At 51.6% G+C, this 22,476-nt stretch overlaps 7 protein-coding genes across 7 annotated transcripts; 2 read left to right on the top strand and 5 right to left on the bottom strand.

Annotated features, from left to right (window-relative positions):
• Nucleotides 1–470: 470 nt before the first annotated feature.
• IAR55_002392 (uncharacterized protein) lies at nucleotides 471–2,883 on the bottom strand (the record flags this gene model as incomplete). The annotated part of the gene is made up of 3 exons (XM_066945506.1): nucleotides 471–1,286; nucleotides 1,341–2,234; nucleotides 2,290–2,883. 3 exons carry the CDS (start codon nucleotides 2,881–2,883, stop codon nucleotides 471–473), a joined length of 2,304 nt encoding a protein of 767 aa, XP_066804195.1.
• A 3,214-nt stretch (nucleotides 2,884–6,097) lies between these two features.
• Nucleotides 6,098–7,605, bottom strand: IAR55_002393 (uncharacterized protein; the record flags this gene model as incomplete). The annotated part of the gene is made up of 5 exons (XM_066945507.1): nucleotides 6,098–6,847; nucleotides 6,907–6,943; nucleotides 7,009–7,073; nucleotides 7,133–7,143; nucleotides 7,257–7,605. The coding sequence occupies 5 exons, from the start codon at nucleotides 7,603–7,605 to the stop codon at nucleotides 6,098–6,100; spliced, it is 1,212 nt and encodes a 403-aa protein (XP_066804196.1).
• A 353-nt stretch (nucleotides 7,606–7,958) lies between these two features.
• On the bottom strand, nucleotides 7,959–9,678 carry IAR55_002394 (uncharacterized protein; the record flags this gene model as incomplete). The annotated part of the gene is made up of 4 exons (XM_066945508.1): nucleotides 7,959–8,096; nucleotides 8,194–8,730; nucleotides 8,951–9,111; nucleotides 9,306–9,678. 4 exons carry the CDS (start codon nucleotides 9,676–9,678, stop codon nucleotides 7,959–7,961), a joined length of 1,209 nt encoding a protein of 402 aa, XP_066804197.1.
• Nucleotides 9,679–9,970: 292 nt separating this feature from the next.
• On the top strand, nucleotides 9,971–12,217 carry IAR55_002395 (T-complex protein 1 subunit alpha; the record flags this gene model as incomplete). Its single annotated transcript, XM_066945509.1, has 9 exons — nucleotides 9,971–10,006; nucleotides 10,095–10,149; nucleotides 10,234–10,288; nucleotides 10,347–10,440; nucleotides 10,507–10,658; nucleotides 10,742–10,864; nucleotides 10,924–11,105; nucleotides 11,172–11,791; nucleotides 11,858–12,217. 9 exons carry the CDS (start codon nucleotides 9,971–9,973, stop codon nucleotides 12,215–12,217), a joined length of 1,677 nt encoding a protein of 558 aa, XP_066804198.1.
• A 172-nt stretch (nucleotides 12,218–12,389) lies between these two features.
• On the bottom strand, nucleotides 12,390–14,209 carry IAR55_002396 (uncharacterized protein; the record flags this gene model as incomplete). Its single annotated transcript, XM_066945510.1, has 8 exons — nucleotides 12,390–12,427; nucleotides 12,488–12,621; nucleotides 12,716–12,873; nucleotides 12,943–13,259; nucleotides 13,345–13,515; nucleotides 13,584–13,886; nucleotides 13,942–13,975; nucleotides 14,039–14,209. The coding sequence occupies 8 exons, from the start codon at nucleotides 14,207–14,209 to the stop codon at nucleotides 12,390–12,392; spliced, it is 1,326 nt and encodes a 441-aa protein (XP_066804199.1).
• Nucleotides 14,210–14,878: 669 nt separating this feature from the next.
• IAR55_002397 (uncharacterized protein) lies at nucleotides 14,879–18,791 on the top strand (the record flags this gene model as incomplete). Its single annotated transcript, XM_066945511.1, has 15 exons — nucleotides 14,879–15,159; nucleotides 15,223–15,367; nucleotides 15,422–15,701; nucleotides 15,758–16,005; nucleotides 16,064–16,195; nucleotides 16,254–16,458; nucleotides 16,517–16,611; nucleotides 16,658–16,921; nucleotides 16,973–17,069; nucleotides 17,129–17,312; nucleotides 17,373–17,713; nucleotides 17,829–18,061; nucleotides 18,204–18,266; nucleotides 18,325–18,390; nucleotides 18,519–18,791. 15 exons carry the CDS (start codon nucleotides 14,879–14,881, stop codon nucleotides 18,789–18,791), a joined length of 2,907 nt encoding a protein of 968 aa, XP_066804200.1.
• A 719-nt stretch (nucleotides 18,792–19,510) lies between these two features.
• Nucleotides 19,511–22,142, bottom strand: IAR55_002398 (biotin-[acetyl-CoA-carboxylase] ligase; the record flags this gene model as incomplete). The annotated part of the gene is made up of 5 exons (XM_066945512.1): nucleotides 19,511–19,799; nucleotides 19,870–20,104; nucleotides 20,181–20,554; nucleotides 20,610–21,706; nucleotides 21,768–22,142. The coding sequence occupies 5 exons, from the start codon at nucleotides 22,140–22,142 to the stop codon at nucleotides 19,511–19,513; spliced, it is 2,370 nt and encodes a 789-aa protein (XP_066804201.1).
• Between the last annotated feature and the right edge of the window lie 334 nt (nucleotides 22,143–22,476).

A 22,476-nucleotide genomic window follows, 5' to 3' on the forward strand; every position in this document is an offset into this window, starting at 1 on the left:
GATGCACGGAAGTTAAGGAAGAGTATAATGAAAAGCAAGCATCGGGAGAGAATGCAAAAAGCAGGGCAGAAAGCGGACAGCAAAGCAAGCTAATGCACAAGAAGCAAAGGAACGTCGGCCGTGGGAGAAGATATAGCTACAGTTGGTTACGATGACAGACAAAGGTAAAAGTGATAGACAAACACCCAGCAGGCGCAGAACAGCATGAAGCAAACAAACAATGTCCAATACTCCAAATGACAGATATTAAAATGATGCGTGATGCTAAGAGAAATCAATGGCACTGTGCAATGCTAGAGCAAGTGGAACAGCAGGCGATGAGGCGCGATATCAAGGTGAGGACAGATAACAAGGGTGAGGACAGATATCAAGGGTGAAGACAGATACCCAGGCTGAAGCCGCCGGGGAAGAGGGGGATAAAGGAGGGGAGCGAAGACACTTATGGTCGTGTAGTGCCAATTTTGCAGAGGTCAGTGTCGAATACCTGTACCTGCGTAAGAGGCGACACGGGCGAAACCGACTCGTCCGAGTGCCCGTGATTTAGCTGAACCGAAGATTGGCGGCTGGCTCATAGATACAGCCCGAGCACAAGGACTCGCTTCCGTGCCAGAACCGAACTCAGCGCTGGTGTCGGCTTGCGATGGCGATGACTCGTGTTCATGGTCCTCTTCGGCGATGGTAGAACCGTGACGACGAGCAGTGGCGGCCGATGCAGCAGCGAAAGCGAGGGGAGGACATGGTGGAAGCGCGCGGGATTGAGGAGGAGCTTGCTCGCCGTACGTGAAGGACCGCGTTCGACTGAACTTTCGGAAGTCGTGCAGATCCGAGTCTCGTCGCACACAATGTTTGGGATCATCCATGGGTGTGTACCCTTTAGGATCACATTGGTCTGGCTGAGTCTGGTAGAACCCACAATAACCGCCTTCCAGGATGTACACTTCTGGGTAGAAGATCCTGGGATACAAAGCGTTATTGATCAGTCGATCTCGCGATCGAAGGTGTTTTGCAAAAGTCGGAGCTCTCTTCGCACTAAATTCGCAGTGGAAGACAAGTACGACCTGCTCTCCTTCTCCAAGCTCTCCACTGCGGCTGGGTACGGGCAAAGCATCACCATTTGCGTGAACTCCAGCAGCCTCGGATAGAAGCAGCTGGTCTAATGCGTCCATCGACTTGACATTGATGGCTCCAGCGATGTGACCGCCGGCGTACTCGTAATCGAATCGACAATCGATAATGTGGTATCGTTTCACCTTGTCGGAAAATTTGCCACAAAGGAGATCGTCGAGCTAGTATCATTCTGTCAGTTAATTCCTGATCTGCTAAAGTGGACGTGTACTCACTGTATCGGGGGTGATCCGGACCAAGCCGTCTTCCTTGACTTTGTGACAGGGCAGGATCTTTCCATCCATTTCGTTGTCACCAAAACCAGGTAGACCTCCGGGACCGTAGGGACTTGGCCTTTTGTTCTTGACACCCGCGGGGCTCGCTACACCTTCTCCTGATGCAGCGATAGAAGCACGCCCAGGCTTGCAACCTGGAGATCCATCAATCCGCGATCCGTACCGTCGAGCATACTCCGCTTGAGTTCCAGCCATTGATGGAGAGGCCTCAAATTCACTCTCGTCTTCTTCGGTCTCGTGAGCCATGTTCTGATCACAGACGGAGAAAGCTCGTCGCATAGGAGCTACTGCCGCTCGAGGGAATGTACCCGATTGACCTAGTGTGGGTTTAGGAGGACCGTAGAGGATGGGGAAGGCAGAAACCGCAGAGGCTGTACGTTGAGGTGCCTCATTGGACGAGCCGGCTGCAAGAGGACCGAGCGTTGGTCGCTTGAACTGTTGCGGTCGGCGGCTGACAAGGGTGTTGGATCGGTTACCGCCGAAGAGCATGGCACTGGACGAAGCAGTCTTGTCGAGAGGCGGTCTTGTCATACCGAGACCATGTGACGTTCTTTTCGCCGAAGGCGATCCAGACGAAGGGGATGCAGGAGATCCAGTGATAAGACTACGTCGCTTGGCGGGAGCGGCTTGAGAGGGAGCAGCGGGAGAGTCGCAAAAGAAAGATCCGAGACCGGGTGATCCAGAAAACGATGCTGCCCCGCTGAAAGCTGGCGAGTGGCTCTTGGAAGAGCAGCGTCGAGACCTCACCGCTGGAGAGTCGATGTCCATGCCGAACTCATCGCCGATCGATGTGGACGAGACCGAGCGCGGCGACGAATCCATGACCGGATCAGTCTATTGAGAGTCACTGTCAGTCAACCGCTACTTGAGCAACGTAAGCTGCACTGACCTCTCTCCGCATCATGCCGGCTTGAAGGCCCATTTTGGGTCTTCCAGTTTCTTCGTTGGATGATGTCCATTGCATAGGAATTCCGCCCCTAGGTCTTGTGATAGCTTTCCCATCCGGCAGAGCAGGAGGCAACATCTTCCCCTTGTTAGCCTTAGTTGTGGCGGGACCCGCAGTCCGTTGCATCACATTCGTCGAGATTTCCCTGCCGAAAGCTCTTCCTTGTCCAAGAGGTCGGCTACACATAACTCCGGTGGTTTCGTTCATACTACTCATGCCCTGCTTTGAGGGAGAGCAAGATGGCCGGCTTTGGATGGGGACAGGATCGGGACGACGAGGTTTGAGGGAGAAGACGGGCGAAGGAGAGAGGAATGCAGCGGTGGTCCTGGTGGAGAGCGGGGAAAGTGTACTCATCTTGGACATGGCAGGAGTTGGGGAGAAGTACGGCGAAGTGTCGCTGAGTGACATGGATGAATTGAAGGATCGGTCCACTTCGATAGGTAAGTCGGTGTCGGTACGAGTGGGTGATGGGACCGGAGATGGAAACCTCGTGGAGGGGAAAGACTCCATGAGGGGTGACGAGGAAAAGGCATCCATGTTGGATGATATTTGAGAGGATGGTGAGGAAGAGATCTCAAGCTTCTACCTCGAGAGGAGAGGTCGGAAGCGGGTAGGAGTAGGTGTCTATGGGCGCCGGGCAACCAGGCAAGCACGTATGGTCAGCATGACGACCCCTCTGCAATCCTCGTCACCACGCTGAGACTTGTGCATGGAACGGTGTCGATACAGGAGTGAGACTCACAAAGAAGGGAGGTGTAGAACCTGACTGTACACTTCGTCATGAACTGAATCACACCTGGTCTTTCCATGTGCTACTTTCAGCCACCCAAACGGTGTATGGTGGGTCGCACGATCACCTGAGTGACTGCTACGGGATAGCGATATTGGCCTATCCTATCCAGACGTTTACGAACGGGATCTGCGTGCGTCTCGAACGTGACCGGCCTCTTGTACGTTGATTCAGTATCGAGGAGTGGTGGAGAGTGGATGTGGGGCTGGATTAAGATCGAGTCTGGCAGAAGTGAGACAAAGCAAGTTGAAAAAATGAACGTTGGGCTGCGAAGGAATGTGATGTAGTTGATAGGACAAGACAAGAGCTCGCGCTTGTCTGTTTTTCGTTGAGGTCGAGGTTTTCGTTGTCCAGAAGACGAGGAATGAGGATGAGAGATGAAGAGGTCGAGAGGCTGGGGTCTAGATGATCTATCTCCACGAGCGATAGATAATCGGAAATGGACGACCTGATCGTTGAAATTGACGGAAGGATTCGGCTGTAGAGGGATCAATGGGGGCTGGTCGAGATTGTAGCTTACCACTAACCGCTGATTTCCCTGGAGTGTTGAATGGGAGATACCGTTGGGTGGGTGGTAGGAGATACTACAGTACCCAACGATTTGGAGATGTGTTGTCCGAGATTGGAAGGTATATCTCACTTGTTCGGGTGGTCCAACCTACAGATGTCGTCCAAGACGTAATGTTGGTGTGTTGGTGAAGAGGAAGAAGCAGATTTGACCGAAGGGTTGGTTGGGAGAGCGAATGCGAGATGATCCAACTACCGGTACGATAATAATAACGCCAAAGGAATCCGAAAGCTTCTTTCTGTGGTGGTATGTAATGACCCTGGGAGGTGTTCGTAACGAAGCCCGCCTCGAGCTGCGCTATCCCTCCGCGCGAAGAGGAGCTGGTGGAATGCAATGAGAATGCCGATGGAAGTGAAGAGCTGCACCCCGTGTAATGTTCCCCGCCGATTCGAATGGTTGACAGAACAAGGGTACAGAAAATCAAGGTGTGGTGTGTGACGGCGGGCAGAAGAAGGACGAAGTGGTCAGGTAATTGAGATCACCCAGCGGCTTCTCGGATGGATGCGGTGATGAGTATGTGGTAAGAGAGCAGCAACTGGCTTGTCTCTTCTGCCTTGTGTAGTCAGAGAGCAGGCAAAAGTGACATGTATCGAGGATAGAGGCGAGGAGTCGTTCAACGTTGGAAGTTGCTTTCTGGTGTCTCGGAGACGTCCACGGCGCGACTGCTTTTCTTTTTCGTTTCCTCTTCCTCTCTCCTTCCCTTCCTTTTCCTTCCTTCCCTTCCTTCATTCCTTACTTCCACGGTCACTCAGGGTAAAACAGGCGTTATGTGTCCTAAACAAATCACATCCTTCGCCCCTTCCCTCTCTCTCTTTCGATGCTCAGATGAAAAAGAGGCTGAACCTTGCTCGGAGACCAGTGCAAAAACATTCCACATTCCTATCACGTCTCGTAGAGACCCAACCAACGGTCATTCCCGGTGAACATGTGAGGAGGCGCACAAAACAAGGGGCATGAGAGGAGAAGGAATGACAGATGAGCAGAAAATGGATCTACCGCAGATCAAAGTTTGCTCTGTGCCGATCCACTTATGTATGTATGTGTATGGCATCAGTAATAATAGTAGCTTTTGATCGTTGGATGGACTCTCTCATCTTGGCTGGTCCGCGTCTACATGATCGCTTCCGGATTCTCCGCTCGACATCACATCTTCCTTTTTCATACCCAGTATGGCTGCATTCCTTCTACTTAGCTCGACCAGCCGCCTTTGATTTGATAAACTCTTCATGAAGCGCTGGATGATTTGTTCCGGAAGCTTGATATTTGCATCCGCAACGCCTCGAGATGAGATGTCCCGCTTGACAAGCGGACGATCGGTGTCCCCGCCAAGCCTTTCATTCTCTATCGGGATCTTTGCGTCGACCCTCGACCTCCAACGGCTTGACTGTTCAAATGGTTTCAATCCCGTTGATACGATAGTACAGAAGAACTGCAGACGAGAACGGGACCTCTATCATCGCAGTCGCAGACAAGAGATGTTAGCCACCGTCGCTCATCACGTCGATCCTTCTTATATGCCATCTGAGCCCTGTACTGGACCAAGCTTGTCTCACAAGTCCGTCCATCGTTCTCGCGCTAAGAGTTGCGCGACGAGGCGGGACGATGCGGCGCTGACGTCGACTGCAGAAATACTCCTCTGTCGGTCCGTAGCATCTTTCGTCATCCCATCTCCGTCTTCGGCGAGATACACTCTGGTCTCCGATAGCGTGTCTGCAGTAGTATGACACAACGAGGTACGAACCGTATTCAAAACAATCAATTAGGAACATGAGGTCTTGCTCACAGTCGATGGCGCGTCAACAACACGTCGATGACTTGCTGAAAATGATATACCCCATTGGACGATACGGTCCACCATCATCATCATCACCACGTTGGTGATACCATACATCCAGCCCACCTCAATGATGGTACTATCCCGACGCCACTGAAGTCATTCAATATCATACCTATGCATAGCCCTCATCTCTATGCTGACTTTAGCGTCGAGAGATTGAAGCTAAAAGCCACAAGATGATCTCAATGATGATGATGCGCAGGCACGGGGGGTTTCTTCTCGAGTATGGCTTGATGGCAGTCTCGAATTCGCCAATGTGAATACGTATATTGGGGTGGGTCATAATGTAATGAACCAGTATCGTGGGCCCGGTCAAGTTGGTTGACGACGACGATCTTACTGTTCAGGCATAGACCGGTTACTATCGTCCGACTACATCTGAATAGTGGACGAATGCTCTCAGGTCCGTTCGATCATTTTTACCTCCAGCTTACCGCCAAGGCCAGCAATCATCAGGGGTACCACTTGATGTCACAAACAAACTTCGTACAATCACCTTCACCTTTGCTACAGATCGACTGTGACCTTCTGATCACCATTGTTGCAGACAAGCACACTACGCTAATGACTCCTTACTTTCGAACCGCTCAACGAACCTTGACCCTTCCCTGATCCGCGAAACCCTTATACTACTCGAGGTGTCGCTTTGCCCACCACTCGACGCACCATCATCTTCTTGACCTTCTCTCACTCTCAGATATTCCTGCTCTTCTCCGCCGTTTTCCCGGCCTCTTACTGAATCCACACTAGATTGTGAGGAATGTGTACGATAAGCGACTGGGCTCAGATGGGATTCGTCGTAAGGGTTATCGAATGGGTTTTTCGTGATTGACGAATTGGAATCATGACGAGAGAGCAGTCGTTCTTTCCCTTTACCCTTCGATTGAGCTTTCGTAGGAGTTGCAGGGATGGAGGACAATGCGGGACTGATCGCCCTCGAAGTGCGAAGGGGTATCGAAGCTTCTCCATGCGTATCCGGCTTATCCACCTCGACCCAACTGCCGCCTACCCTGTCCTCGATTTGCGTAGGCGGACTATCCCCATCGCCGTACATTGGCATGTCCCATTCTGAACTTCTCTGTCTCGCATAGACAGGTCTCGTGAACCCAAAATTTGAAGCTTTGGGCGTACGGTCTTCAGCCCCTGAACCGGCATAAGGATCGGTGGAAGGTCGAGAGAAGGACAATGATGGTAGGGGGTTATGCGATCGTGTTGAGTTGGCGGACTTTGGACCGATCCGACGTCGATATCGATTCCAGAAATATATCCCGGCAAACAGAGAAACGATCACAACTACCGCAATCCCCTAACAGAGTATACGGTCAGCTTGAAACTGGCTCTCGAGACGGAGGAGAGAGAACACACTGAGATGAGTCCGACGAAACCGCCGGATGATCCGGCACTGAGCACAACATTAGCGATATTGGTCGTGATAGGATGACTCATTGGAGAGAAGGGGGCACCCACATCGTCGGTTCTCCGCTTATTCCACGCCATTTAGTGATCGTACTGCTTGGCGGTCCGGGAAGATACTAGAGCGGTACAGGTCAGATTGTCTCTTCGATACGTGTGATGCAGTGACACCACTCACTGACGTGAGGTCTGGATATTCGTCCACCTGTCAGCTCTCTTGACACATATTTCACGTACACGCCCTGCTTTCTCTGAGAAGCTGAGTCGTATGAAGCGAACAAAGCTGGAGTTGTAGGACTCACGAACAGCGGTCGTAGTGATCCCTTGGCCGGCACCTCCTCTCCGCTCCATTTGATTCCTCATCCTCGTCTCTTCATAGTCTCGCATCATCCACCATGTCATCGTGATCGCATGGGATTCAGCCTGGTGGGAGTCGTCGTGGCGGGGAGCTGAGTTGCGTTGGTGAATGTCCTCGTTGTGGGAATCCTTGTGAATGAATGCTGTGATCATTTCATATCCGACGCGGTTTTGTCTGTCGATCCAAACGTCATGCGCCTTTCGCTCATGTTGTTTCCGCCGCGCGTGACTGGGGACAGTTTTGATCCCGCGCATCTTCACCTGTCCACCAGTCCATGACCGCACAAGTAGCATGGATGCGTTGTTCAGCTCTGAAAGCAGATTTCGATGTTTGCCAGATGCTCATCGTCACACTTGCCTCTCTTGTGACGATCCAGTCGAGATCGAGAAATCCAGCCTTTTCGAGGTGTCTCTCACTGATGCTGGGGATTTCCCTGATGACAGATCGATGTGTCGAGACAGTATCAACTTTGATGAACTCAAGTGCGTACTGACCTTCGACGACTCTTGGCTCCATTCATAATACTTGACGAACGCTGTGGGCCGCGGACACTGTAGAACCGAGCTCTGGGGTCCACGGCATCCACGAATGCATATCCCTTCTTCATGATATACAACATGCATACTGCTTCCTTCTTGTTGCACTTTTATCTGATCCTCTTGCCCAGCAGACCCTCGTTCTGCGCTTCAGGACTTTGGAAGACGATCGCTCTTCCCGGATACGTAGCTCGAGAGGAAGGAACATCAACAATGAGTGAGAGAAGCGTGAACTGTCCGGATGCGTTCTGCAATTCAGGACCAATGAAATTAGCCAAATCAATACAGTAGAGCTTGCTGGGAAAGAAGAATGAAGATGACTCCAGCGATGAGGCTGATACGCACCTTGACGTATTCTGCTCTGACTTCACCGATCTTATAGGTGCCTGCTGGTGGCAGACCCCTGGTATTTGACAAGTTGTTCTTCCCATCCGCTGATCCGCCTGTCGACCTCAGTGACAAACTACTCGTAAGACCGCCTAACCATCTTCCCAAACCTGAGCCTGAACCACTGTCCGCTCGCTGTGACTGTTCCGCAACCACTTGACTATCTATCTTCCCTTCGACCACGTTCGTTCTCTCCTCGGAACCTGAACCTGGACCATTCACTGAAGTTTCCCCTTCATGGTTCGTGATCAAACCTGCGTATCGCAACCCCTCTCTTCCGTACGACTCGATAGTTGACCAAGTCCTTTTCACCCATCCCATCGGTTCAGGCTCATCTTTCCCTCGCCCATGTACCCAGAAGGTGAGCAACATGTGTTCGCGACCGGACGTAGGGTGCTGAATGAATGTGTGGGGGATCTGAGGAGTGCCTCGCACGGGCGATGAAGAGTGGGGAGAGTGGGTGAATTTGAGGGGAGGGAGAAGATGTGGATCGAGCTGCGACCCAAAAGGGGGGGGGGAAGGTCAGTATACACTATGTGGATGTGCGTAATGGGAAGTGACGAGTGGATGATGGGGATCAGAAGGGAAGTGATGGGGGATGGCAAGTAGCGTTGCTTGTGAGAAAGTATCACGATTGGGGTGAAAGTGACAAGGAGAAGGTCGTAGACAGACTCGAAGTGAGGGAGCGAGTCAACAAGCACATTATCCCACTCACAGCATCAGACGCTCGGATCATATCCACTGCCTGGGAATACAAAACCGAAGGCGAATTCTTCGCAAACAGCTCAGTGGTCAACGCCACGGTGAGGATGACAAACAGAGCGCCTCCGACGAGAATAACGGTCAAATTGCCTGTTTGTTGGGTAGTCCGAACCACTGCGAAAGAATTGTCAGGTTGGTCAGCTTTGAAGCGTGAGAGTCGATTGCCATCGAAAGCTGTCCGACCCCAAGCTTGCTCAGATCGGAAGGACCAGTCCAGCAAGCTGTCTTTGTCCTCCCTTCCATTGCAGACGCTCAGTCGAGCAGTCTTTGAAAGCAGGCCAGACAGATATATGGATAGAGCCACTCACACTTCCCACCCAGACCCAAGTCTGACCATCTCTTCCAGACTTTTCTCCTCCCACTCGGTCCCACACCGAGAGGGAACGGTCCTACCGAGTCTTGTCCTCCTCCGGCAGCCGTTCTGGAAGCTGTCGATCCTAGTCGATTGAGCAGGTCCGATGTCGCTTCGGCTCGACTTTGGGCGTCCTGAGATCCAGATTGAGGGCCAGATGCTGAAGATGATGACGAAGGGGCGGAACGGTGGGTGGCATAGGTTCGGATGACGAGTGCTTGGACGAAAGGGCGAGGCAAGGCGTGCAATCTGCTGCTGGGACTGGGACGAAGATTGGTGTGAGATAGAGTGCAGAGTAGTGTCCTCAGGGGAGCTGTCGGTCGACCCATTGTGCGTATGTCAATCGATAGCGAGAGCTACTATTGCATGTAGAGACAACAAAGTGCACACCACTCAACTAGTCGCCGATCCAGTCGCTGTAATATTATTCCCCCCCCCCCGAAAGTGGAGGTTTTTCCCCCTTGGCTGCTGCTACTACTGAAATTGATTCCGTCGCCACGCTCACTTTTGGACCAAATCGCGTCTCTCTCTCAAAAGTCTCTCTCTCCCTCTCATCTTCGACCTTCCTCAATCTTCTACTTGGTCTCTAACCCTCCATTTCCTCTCTCAAAGCAATTCACGATGGCAGCGACAATGTACCAACGGGATCCTCGAGCTGTAAGCTGGTTTCTGGCTCATCGTACCGGTTACCGTTGCTTTCTGAATCGAATTAGGTGCTGATTATGAAAATGATTCCCCTTGCCAGGGCCTCTTTTTGGGAGGTTCAAGAACGAGCGGCGCAGAAGTCAGAGATGCGAATGGTGAGTGAGGAAATCGCTTCGTCTGTCCGTCAATTCAGAAGACCGCCAAGAACTGACACGTAAATCTTCATCATTGCGCTTCAGTCATGGCTTGTCAGACGGTTTCGAACATTCTCAAATCGTCTTTGGGACCAGTCGGGTGAATTCATGTTGATCGACTTTAAGAACTCAGTACTGAGTGATACTCCCCATTATAGTCTCGACAAGATGCTGGTGGACAACGTCGGAGATGTGACAATCACCAACGACGGAGCGACCATTCTATCCCTGCTCGAAGTTAATCATCCCGCCGTACGTTCTGCAGCTACGGGATCATCTGTAATGACGATCAAAGCTGAACAACTCAATGTGATATAGGCTCGAATCCTCGTTTCTCTCGCTACACAACAAGATAAGGAAGTGGGAGATGGTACTACCTCAGTCGTGCTTCTCGCCTCAGAATTATTGAGAAGAGCGAACGAGTTGGTCAGGAATAAGATCCACCCCACGACCGTCATCACTGGTTATAGGTGAGCTACCCCATCTCGTCTGCTCGGCGTCCGGTCACACTGGAAATCCCGCTGTGACGTGAATTGACCATCATATGATGTAGACTCGCGTGCAAGGAGGCTTGTCGATTCATGGCAGACCAACTCTCCACTAAAGTCGACAAGCTCGGCAAGGACTCTTTGATCAACGTTGCCAAAACTTCCATGAGCTCTAAAATCCTCGCTGCGTGAGTGATTGATTCCTCCCAAGCGAGTGTACGGAATGCTTACCAGCATGCGGTTACAGCGACGACGACTTTTTCGCTCCTCTTGCTGTCGACGCCATGCTCGCTGTCAAAACCATCAACGCCAAGGGCGAGAAGAAGTACCCTGTCAAGGCGGTCAATGTTCTGAAGGCGCATGGAAAATCGGCCCGGGAAAGTTTCATGGTCAAGGGTTACGCATTGAACTGTACCGTTGCGTCTCACGGTAAGCTGCTGTCGATATCTTCAGGTCGTAGAGGAAAGCAGGAACTGACATCTCCCGTGTGCACAGCTATGAAACTCCGAGTCACCAATGCCAAGATCGCATGTCTCGATATCAACCTCGCCAAACAGCGAATGCATCTCGGTGTCCACATCACTATCGACGATCCTGAACAGCTCGAGGCTATCCGTGCGCGAGAATCAGAGATCACGCTCGAACGAGTGCGCAAGATCCTCGCGACCGGTGCCAATGTCATTCTCACTACCAAGGGTATCGACGACCTGTGTTTGAAGGAATTTGTTGAGGCTGGGGCCATGGCCGTCCGACGATGCAGGAAGGAGGATCTCCGACGAATCGCCAAAGCGACTGGTGCCACCCTCATCTCTTCTCTCGCTAATCTCGAGGGCGAGGAAACCTTCGAGGCATCAAGTCTTGGTTTCGCCGACGAGGTTGTCCAAGAGCGAATCAGTGATGACGAGTTGATCTTGGTCAAGGGAACAAAGATCGTCAACTCATCTTCGATCATCCTGAGAGGTGCGAACGACTACATGCTTGATGAGATGGAGAGGGCTCTGCACGATGCTTTGTCGATCATCAAGAGAACGCTGGAGAGTGGAAGTGTCGTGCCCGGTGGTGGTGCGGTCGAGACAGCGTTGTCGATCTACCTCGAGAACTTTGCGACGACTTTGGTGAGTGCAGGACAAAACAGATTGATTTGAGATAAAAGAGTGCTGATGCTAATTTTCACTCTGCAGGGATCCCGAGAACAACTTGCCATTGCCGAATTTGCTTCAGCTCTGTTAACGATCCCCAAAACGCTGGCTATGAACGCTGCGAAGGATTCTACCGACCTCGTTGCCAAGCTCAGAGCATACCACAATGCCGCTCAGAACGCACCTTTGACGGACCCCAAGAGAGGACTGATGTTCTATGGACTGGACTTGTTGAACGGGGAAGTGATTGATAATCGACAAGCGGGAGTTTTGGAACCTACCATTAGCAAGATCAAGAGTTTAAAGTCTGCTTTGGAGGCAGCGACGAGTCTGTTGAGGATAGACGATAGTATCCAAGTGGCTCCTGAGAGGAGGGAAGAAGTTGATGAGCATGGTCATTAGTTGGGCGTATTGACTGTACTTTAGACATGAGTGGGTGAAATAGGGGGAAATGCAGAGCATGTAAGAATGTGCATATCATGAATGATCATCTATAAACAATGACGAGGTGGGAAGGACCTGGTGTGCAATCATCAACCAGCTCGAAGCAAGGGATATATCTCGCATGTGTCGTTTAGAAGACAGTACCATCGCTAACGATATCGATAGGAGCTTGAAGGATTTGGAGAGTCAGCTTGGTGCGGATACGAAAGATGACAAGAGGATACTCACGACCACCACCTGCTCTCTTCTCTTTTGCGATTTCACGACCACCCTTCCATGTCGCTGCCTCCAACACTTGTGCGAGACCCAGAACATCAGGAGTGACATTCAACTTGATACATAACAGCTCGTGGATCTTATCACTGTACGAAGGGCACGGCGAATTCAGTACTATCCTCCTCCGTTCCCACTGATGTGAATTGATAGGGAGCTAAAAACGAACGAGTGGTGACTTACAGAGAGATGACGGTCATGGCTCGCCATTCGATCACTGCTGGATGGGAAGGTTCGAGTACTGGTGGTTTGTCTTGACCGTTCGGATAAGCGTTGGGACCGAGGGTATCAGGTTTGATGGTCAAAGCGCCCAAATCGACCAGAAGACCTCCATTTCGATACTACAACGACATCAGATCTCCTCTCCACGATCGCTTTGCTATTGATTTTGGGAGCACAGTGGAACTCACCTCTGGAAGACCTGTCTGACCTCTTCCTCTTTCCACTTTCCAGCCTGCTTCACTCTCGATAGCTTCCACGAGGGAATAGCAGAGCCACTGAGTCAACTTGTGGAAAGGAACGAAATCGTCTCCTTCGACCCTTCCTGATCCCGCGGCGTCGAGGGATTTGGCAAGTGCCGCACAAGGCCATGCGTCACCGAGGAGCTGGTCGGGGTGAGAGGTGAGAGAGGTCCTTGCTGGCCAGATGGGGAGGAGAAGGTCGAAAAGCGTTGACCAGAAGTGAGAGAGAGGGAGGGTGGACGCGGTGATTTGTGGCTCAAAGTAAGCTATCAAAAGCAAGCCGAAAGTGGTCAGCGTCGATTTGATTGACGGAATAACTCGACGTCAGGGGTGGAAAGGTACTAGACATACTCAGCAGATCGCCAGGTCGACCAGTCGAACAGAGATTGGGTCGACTAGCAAGAGCATCGCCAAGCTTGATGAGCAGATTGCATCGACCGTAAAGACCCGCCATGGGGTTGGAGTCGGAAACCTGGAGGTGTTTGGCCAGCAGCTCAGGAGTGAGGTTTTTCAGACCGACAGCTGTAGCACGGTTGATAGTCCGCGCATGAGCCAACGACAAGAGATCCAATACGCCGAATCGCACTCACAATCCACTTGGAACTTGTTCTCTTTGTTGCTTGAAAACAACCCCTCAACGAACATGTGATAACTTGCCACAGCGAGTCCTTCACTCCTACCACCTTGCCAGGTGACCTGACCTTGTTCATCAGTCTCGGTGTACGACCAAGCGGGACCTGCTCCTGCATCGAGAAGCACGGAAACGAGATAGAGGTCGATCAACGCTCCTGCTCGAGCGAGGGGCTTGGACTTGTCAGGGAAAGAGGGGTTGGCAAGGAGAGTCGCGATTCGGTTGGAGGAAGGGGTGATGAAGTGGTTTCGACGACAGTGAGCTGTGACCACAATGATTAGCCAATGAAATTGGAGTCCTCAGCTGTGTGAGCCTACGGGGAATCCTGGCATAATCTGTACCGAAATCTCTCTGATACCACACGGCCAACCATCAGCTTTCAGAATGATACCACCCGGACACGCCACGACTCACCTCAATGATCTTGCCACAGTAATCGACCACTTCTGCCAGCCTGGCCTCGTCAAAGGTCCAATGGTCAAGCTTGCCCTCTGTGCCGAGGTTGTAGACCTGAGTTGAACGATCACGAACGGCGTCTAGCGAACGGAGGTAGGTGATGACTGGCGGAGTGGTGATGTCTGACATTGTGAGTCAAGCAAGGTGCGGCGAGCTGTGTCCAAGGTTAGGATGAGTGCTCGCTGATACCTGATTTGAGGCAAAGGTAACAAGTACAATAAGGGGAGAATTCAACTACTCACGTCTTGGTTTGGAGCTGTTCGACGAATCAGTGAGGAGGGTTAGAAGGATCAAGGCGCGAGGTATAAAGGGAGAGCGGGGAAGCGAGTCAATGTCGAGCCGTTTCAAGATGGGTGCCAAAGTCTTATTAGAGATGCAATGACCGGGCGAGTGGCTACCTCCTTTCTCTTCCAGAATGTCTCCTTGTCGTCTTGGTCTTGGTCGTCGTCGGTGTTGTTGCTTGTTCCAACAAATGTCTAGGTGTGTATGGGTGAGAAACGATGTAGCTGGGCCGATATCTGGGCAATGATCGCTTATCGGGTAACCTCCTCTAATCTCACCCGAATTACGTAAAACAGAGGGATATCTTTGTTTACAATTCTGATCCCGCTGTTCCTCTCGCGTCACGTCGCGTGGACGGAGCGAAAACATTTGGTTGAGTGGGAATGATAATGTTATCTCTTGTTTCCGTCGTCATTGCGAACAGAACCAAGAGCATCGACTGGGATCAAGACCAGAGATACCTCCTCAAGCAGGAGGCTGAAAGATTGCGTCTCTCGCCCTGTACCAAACGCCTACATGTCCAACCGTCCTCAATCATCCATGTCATCGCATTCTCACAGAGTTCGAACCACCTCGACACCGACAACGGTCCGACCTCCCCTCGAACAACTCGTCTATGCCCTCGTACCCTCGCTCGCACCACCTCGCAGTAGCCGACTGGACTCCCGATCAGGAAGGACATCAGCAGCTAGCTCGAGACCCGTTAGTAGAGCTGAGGTCGGCGATGATGATGCTGAGAAGGAACGGAAAGCGAAAGTGAAGGAGTTGATGGAATGGTGTGAAGAGATCATGGAGAGGTGAGTCTCCCGTCGACTCCATTCAGCTGGAAGATTGACGCATATCCTCGGGATTCGACTCAGCCGACTGCTCTCGTCGACCCCGCTCTCATCTGCGACACTACCTGATACCGCAAAGAGGATGTTGATGCAGAGTGCAAAGGGCGATGAGAGCGGTTCGGAAAGAGCACTTCGCTTCGGTGGGATATGGAGCAAGCTCGAGCGTGGAGTGAGTAGCTGAACATGGCCTAGACGTGCACATTTGACCTTTCAACAATCATAGCATCTCCTTGCATCCCCCTCACCGCATCTACAATTCTTACTCTCTTTATCTGCCTTGAACCCTTCCAATAATCCCGCCCGCCCCACCGGTCCTTTCAGCTCAACAAGTGCAGCTCGTTCAATGCCGCCCCCTTCTGTGCCGTCTACCTTCTCCTCGACTCAACCCAGCTCCTCAAGACAACCGCTTGTGGAGTCGCAAATGCACAACCTCTCAGTCGTCGAGTTTAGCGGGAAAGGGAAGAGCAAGGCGGATGTTCTGAAAGCATGGCGCACGTCTCGAGGTGCGCATGGTGGTCTAGTCTCATCAGCTCTCAAGTCAGTGTTGATGGCCTTGCAGCACAACCCCCTTTTCCACCTCATCTGCTTCTACGAGATACACTTTACCTTCTTCAAGGTATCGATGGACGTTTTGTCCGATTTGCACTTGCACCGCCGAAAGAGCAAAATCCTTATATGACTGAAAAGGGAAGAGCGGGAGAAGGCGCCGGTTTCCCGTTAGGTAAAGATGGGGCTGCCACCGGTGTCGAGAGTATGGGAGATGAAGGAGATGTTGTGGGTATCGAGATAGTAGCGGATGAAGCGAAGGTGAGCTTTTAAGTTTCTTACCGGTTGATTTGACCCGGCTGAAAAGAGATCTTCGCAGGATGGATATATCTCTCAGCCAACAAGAACGATATTGATGCAATTGTCTGAGATGGGCATGCTGTATAGAAGAATAACCAATTTCATCAATGCCAGACAGGCCAGCGAAGGGAAGGGAGGGATGACAGAGCAGGTCAGCTGCCTCAGCACAGAGAAGAGAGGACAGCTGCTGAAGCCTTGTTCGTTCGCAGAGTCTGTGTCATTTCTTGCATCACGAATTGTCAGAGTATCATCGACTGCTCGCAGTCCTGGAATCACAAATGAATCTTACTGCACCTGCCGCCGAGGATAAACCCGCCGAAGGAGCCGGTTTGACCCTAATGCGATTGGGATTATGGACAGTAGAGATGAGATCAAAATTGCGGCAAATGGCCATTGTGGTGGACGAGGCGAAGGGTGAGTGAGGTCTTCCGGACTAGAGAATCCCTGCTAATGATCTGTGTGTCGCTTTCAGTCGCTCATGGAGGTGCTTTGGTATCGAAAATACATTCACATACACGCCATGGTGATCCTCTTATACGGAACTTCACAGATCAGATCTTAGAAGATGTGCGTTCCTTCCATGTCACGCATCATAGCTCTGACTGTTTCGCAGGTCTCCAAGCCCTTCTTTGCCACTTTGCAACGGTGGATCTTCTCTGGCGAGCTTCACGACCCCTTCCAAGAGTTCTTCGTGCAACTCAATCCTGAGAATTCGTCATTACGTGATGGACAAGCTTCACCAGCCGGTGATATAGGCTTTGAGGGAGGGATAGATGCAGCAGGCGGTCAGGAGGAAGCGCACAAGGTGTGGGAGAAGAAATATGTCTTTGTCAAAGGAATGGTACCTGGTTTTGTAAGCGAAGACTTTGGAAAGAAGGTGAGTCGGAAACGACATGGGAATATGGTCAAAGGGCTAACAACGGGCTAGATCTTCTCGACCGGCCGAAGTCTCAACTTCATAAGATATAGTTGTCGAGATAGCGACTGGATTGAAACACAGGCGAAGCTCGCCAACGCAGGACGAGGTAAGTCGTACAGTTTGCAATGTTAGAAGCGATGTTGGCTGACCTGCGCTGTGACGTAGCTCTCAAGTACAGCGACTTAGCAGGACTCGAGCGATCAATCGATGATGCCTATTCCATCGCTAGTCAAAGGCTCCTGGAGATCTTCTTCGACAAATTCGTGCTGCTCGATCATCTGCGCGCACTCAAGTCGTATCTCATGCTTGGTGCTGGCGACTTCACCGAGCTTCTGATGGAGGCTTTAGCGTGGGTTGAGGATATCGTTGTCAAGGTGAACGAAACTGACTTCGGTCTGTGAAACCGCAGTCCTCGACTCTCGAAACCTGCTATCAGTCTTTATCGCCATCACCTCACATCCGATCTTGAATCGGCCATTCGAGGCTCCAACGCCCAATATGATTCCCCTGATATCCTCCGCCGGTTGGACGCTCGTATACTGGAATATTCGCATGGAGAAACAGGCTGGGACTGTTTTGCCTTGGAGTACAAGGTGGAAGCCCCGCTGAATGCAGTGTTGGACGCAAGGGCGATGACAGAATACGACAAGCTGTTCAACCATCTCTGGAGATTGAAGAGGGTCGAAGTGGCTTTGTCGCAAGGGTGGATGAGGGTGACGAGCGGGTCAAGAATATACGAGCGGATACCAGGTGAGCTGGCTGTCTATGGAGATCGTGACCATTTTCTTGATGTGAAGCCCGCACGCTTCGCCTGCACCGAGAGCCGACCCGCATCGTGCTGATCGCACACCCCACCCTGCATCAGGCCTCAGTAACGACTGGCATCACTGTCGTATAGTCCAAGCAGAGATGGTCCACTTCCTCCGTCAACTCCAGGCATTCTGCCAACTGGAAGTCATCGAATGCTCCTGGGCTGCATTCGTCGACTTCACGGAGAAGAGGGAAGGGGATCTGGATAGCCTGATCTCCGCCCATCGGGAGTATCTCGATAGAGTCGTGAGGAAGGTGTTACTCTTGAGCACGAAGAGGGACAAAGAGGTGAGTTGGGTTCACATTCGAAAACCTGGAGAATTCTTTTTTGGATAGCCGAGCGGAGCGGATGTCGTGATTTAGATGGGACGGGCAAGCTGCTTTTTGGAAAGCGTGACTGGAAGCAGCAGCTAACGTCACTGCTACGTAGGAGGTACTGTTGGACGCTGTAAGAGATGCGCTTGCTTTCATTCTGCAATTCAGAGATGCCACGGTGAGTCGACCGTGACGTACCACTGTGATTGCCGTACGAGCTGATACCCAATGCTTAGGACGATCTCTATGGCTGGTCGTTGGCTGAAGCGACGAGATTGGACCGAGAACGAGATGCAGAAAGGGTGAGTGGTGATCATTCCTACTCGGTCAACTTTCGCGGCCCATCCCTCCGGTCGATTGACGCAGTACACAAACATCTCCCTTTGCAAAGTGGCATGCTGATTCGACTGACCTTGTGTCTCGTCCACAGGGCTTATACACACCTCAGACGACTGACGACCCTTCAAGATCGTACGAACAACTCCAACAGATCCGATCCCGGATCCGAACTTGTTCCATCAATTTCCAAGATAGGGTCGTATCGATCTGTCATATGGCCGGCAGTCATACGGATTTGGATGTCAGATTCCTGGCTATTCGGATAGCGTTCAATGGCCATTATGGATTGAGAAAGAAGAGTTCTGCCTCATCAGCAGCGGGCGGAGGAGGAGGATCGGGATCAACGAGGGGGACTCGGGGATGAGGTGTTGATCTTCTGGACGTACGATCGAGTGCAAAGTACGACAAGCAGGTCGGATCGTATTCTTTTGAGCAGTTGGACCTTGGACATACTTTGCAGTTATAAGCACGAAGAGATACGCTATATCTCACACTTGTGACAGGAAGAGATAGCGATGCATATCAGGGCAATGTATCAACTACAGTAGCTACAACCCAAGAAGCAATACAATGATATCTCATCATCTTCACCAACATGCGGTAAACGGGATCGCAAATCGAACCATACTCCAATCCTGCTTCTGCCTCCCTTCCCACTCACTCGAAAGTGAGAGAAAAGAAAAGGACAGAGGAGGGGATCATGAAGATATAGTAGATAGGATGAGGGGTCGTTCTTCCGATAGCTGTGACATCTACAGCGTAGAAAGAGGCTGCAGACGTGTCTAAGCTCGGTTGGCGGTTGGGCTAGGGAGTTTTCGGAGGAGGAGATCATGAGAGTAGAAGTGGACGACACGTCAGTATCGAGCAAAGGTCTACAGTCGATGATGACGCCGGTGATAAGCCTAATGGGCGGATACTTGATGACGGCCGCCGCAGACGTTCCTCAGACACTGCGACGGCCATTAATGACGATGAGCCAGGAGGCAGTTCGGTTCATCTTCTCAACAATCAGTAATTTAGTAAGCTATGCGACCCTCTTTCGCTGGAAACAACAAACCATCCATCTCTTTCTCTTCTATACTTCTATACTTTCCGCTTGATCATCCCGCTCATCAGATCGAAACTGTTCCCGTCTGGCTGGAGGTCCACAAACTCCGTCGTTCTGGCCGCACCACCTCTGTTAGAGGAAGATACTGTACGGTCGTCCTCTCCGCTGTCAACATTCCGGCCGTACAGCTGTGTCAGACCCGATGAAGTCGACTTTGCTCTCTCGCCGATCGGTATACAGCGGAGAAGACCGTGGTCTGGTGTTATAGACAGGATTCGGAGTCGAGTATGAGGTTCGGTTGTGGTGAGAGTTACCTCTTGACCACTGTTCAATTGCAGCACATCAGCATAAAACCTATCGATTACTAACGACCACACGTAAGTCAGCAACTCACGAATGCAACCATCTTCCGTGATACTCATCCATGAACCCCTTGAACCCCTTCTCCTCGATGAACTGTTCCCATTTTGAGTCGAAAGCCGTCATGATCTTGGCAAAAGTGCCTTCCATAGTCGGGGCAGCCGGCAGCGGTTTGCTCGGCGAGCTAGAAGAAGTCTTCGCGGCAAGAAGGCCATGGAGTTGCGATAACGAAGTCGTAGGAAGAGCGTTGAGTACATTGATGCCACATCCTATGTATGTCACGTAGCGTCAGCAGAGGTTCGTCATTTGCTATCATAGAGTGCTCCGCGAAAAGCTGAAACTCACCAACCACGATCCTCCACTTGCCGCCTACGAAGTTGGTATTGACCAAAATTCCTCCCAGCTTGGCCTTACCTTTCTTCCCACTGCCTACTTCCGTCCCGCCGACACCCTCAACTTCCGCGTAGATGTCATTAGGCCACTTGATTCTCACTCCTAATCTGCCATCATCGTCCACTGCCTCACATACCGCTAATGCCATGATGTATTGAATGAACACCATTTTTGACGATAGCGAAGCGGGTAGCTCCAGCAGAATCGAGAATTGGAGACAGCCAGGAGGGGAGAGCCATATATTTGAGCCTCGGCCTCGGCCTGAGAGCTGGAATGACGCCAGGAAGACAAGCGGTGTCGGTAGGTGAGTGAGGAGCAGAGGATTGCTATGCACTAAGGTGAGTATTACGTCCTGGAAACAGCCTTGTGCGTACAACATACCGATCAAGCATGGTTTGAGTACTAGTGACAGTCTCTGCGTACAGCAGACAATCACCAAGTGACCACCTCTCTCCTTCCTCGGTCTTCCTCAGCACACCTGATCGCCTCCCATTTTTCTTCCTTGCCAGGTCGATTTCGCTCCAGTAAGTTGTAAGATTGAAGAGCGGGGTCCATCTCGGCGAGTACGCTATCGTAGGAGAGGGGGTAAGGACTGTTTTGGGAATCGAATGGAAATCTGGAGGCTGAGGTGGTTGAGGTGCGGGCTCTGATTGAGAGTCAAGGGAAAGCTTTTCCAAGGGCGGAGGGTCCAAGACCGGTTGAGTTCGTCGTGCCTTGGCGAGCCACTGAGTCAAGCTGTCCTCTGAGAAATGTGTACCAGAAGCAGTCCTCTCCAGCGAGCCGATATGAAGCTCGTCGTTGCCATCTCGGAGAACGTCCCATCCGTCCACGTCCGTCATTTTCCCCTTCAGATCTGCCTTTGAGACAGCAGCCGAGGCGATATCCAGTAGGTTTGGGTGTGAGAGGAGGAATATGGGGGAAGGATGAGTAGGATGTAAGAGCAACGCTGGATCTTCCTCTCCCTCTGCACCAACGACGGAAGGGTTTCCCCCTACTGATTTCTTGTCCTTTCCCGGAGGCTGAAGACCCAAGAGCTCTAGCAGTTCTTCCACCCAAGCAATTCGCTCTTTGTCACTTCTTTCTACTTGCTCCTTCTCAGGCGGATGTATCAAGCGAGCCATTGCATCCATCGCGGGAGGGTCGGATAGAGGGTATTCGGGGTGGACCGAGCACAGTATAGCCCGGCCTTTGCCATTTTTAGTAAGGACCGCAGCGACAGGCTTGTCCTCGCCACTAGACGACGATGACGATGAAGCATCAGATTCCGCATAGCGAGCGAGGACTTGGACGGTAGAAGGGAGAGGAGACGGAAGGACGAAGTAACCTCCGCCGTTGTAATATATATGATCGAGCACTCGATGTTGAGAGGAAGATGATGAAGACGGTTCGAGGAAAAGCGTTATTGCTCGAGAGCCAGCTTCCGAGGCATACTTGAATCCAACGTACGTCGGCCCAACACTTGGACCAGGAAAGAAAGCCTACCGCAAAGGAGAAATCAGCAAGACGTATCGTGCGCGGACGAGTAGTGAGCCAATTTACCAGCTCTCTTTCTCCGACCACTTCCATAGGTCCACCGACATCAAATCTCACTTCTCCAGCACCAAAGTAGGCGCCTGCACAGATTCCCAGATATCTGCCCCCTTCCGCCACATAATCCTTGATCCTCTTTGTAACCTTGCGCTTCTGTGTCAATTCCTCGACATAAGGCAGATCTCTCCCACCGGGTATGACGAGGAGAGCGCAAGACGGTTCCCATGGTTGAGAGCCTAGGACTTCAGGAGTGATGGGTTGGACTGTGTAGTGAGGCAGGAGAAGTAACGAGAGGGTCAACAATGTATGTGAGAGGGAGAGCGGGGACACTCCCGGTCCGGAATATACCAGGACTTGGTGCGCGGAAGGAGATGGGCCTGGCATGGTGAGTAAAGAGTGTGAAAGGCGATACGAAAAGGAAAGGAGACCCCACGAGTCGGGTGGGTCCAAGACGAACGAACAAGTGAGAAACGATACAACGAGACACGAAAAGGTAGGAAAGTGAAAGAGAAATGTCGAAAGTCGCTGTCAAATGTCGTTTATATATCCCCACTTTCTCGTCGTTGTTCGGCTCAGATACGAAGTCGGGGCATTGGATATCACGTGACCGGACAAAAAGTCAAATCGCATCGCGTCAGTTCAGTCATAGGTTGACAACCAGCGATATATAACCTATGCACGGTGAAGTTCACCTGCGCTGTCATCTCCATCCGACCAC

Source organism: Kwoniella newhampshirensis, chromosome 4 (assembly GCF_039105145.1).
Source record: "Kwoniella newhampshirensis strain CBS 13917 chromosome 4, whole genome shotgun sequence".
Lineage (NCBI taxonomy): Eukaryota > Fungi > Basidiomycota > Tremellomycetes > Tremellales > Cryptococcaceae > Kwoniella > Kwoniella newhampshirensis.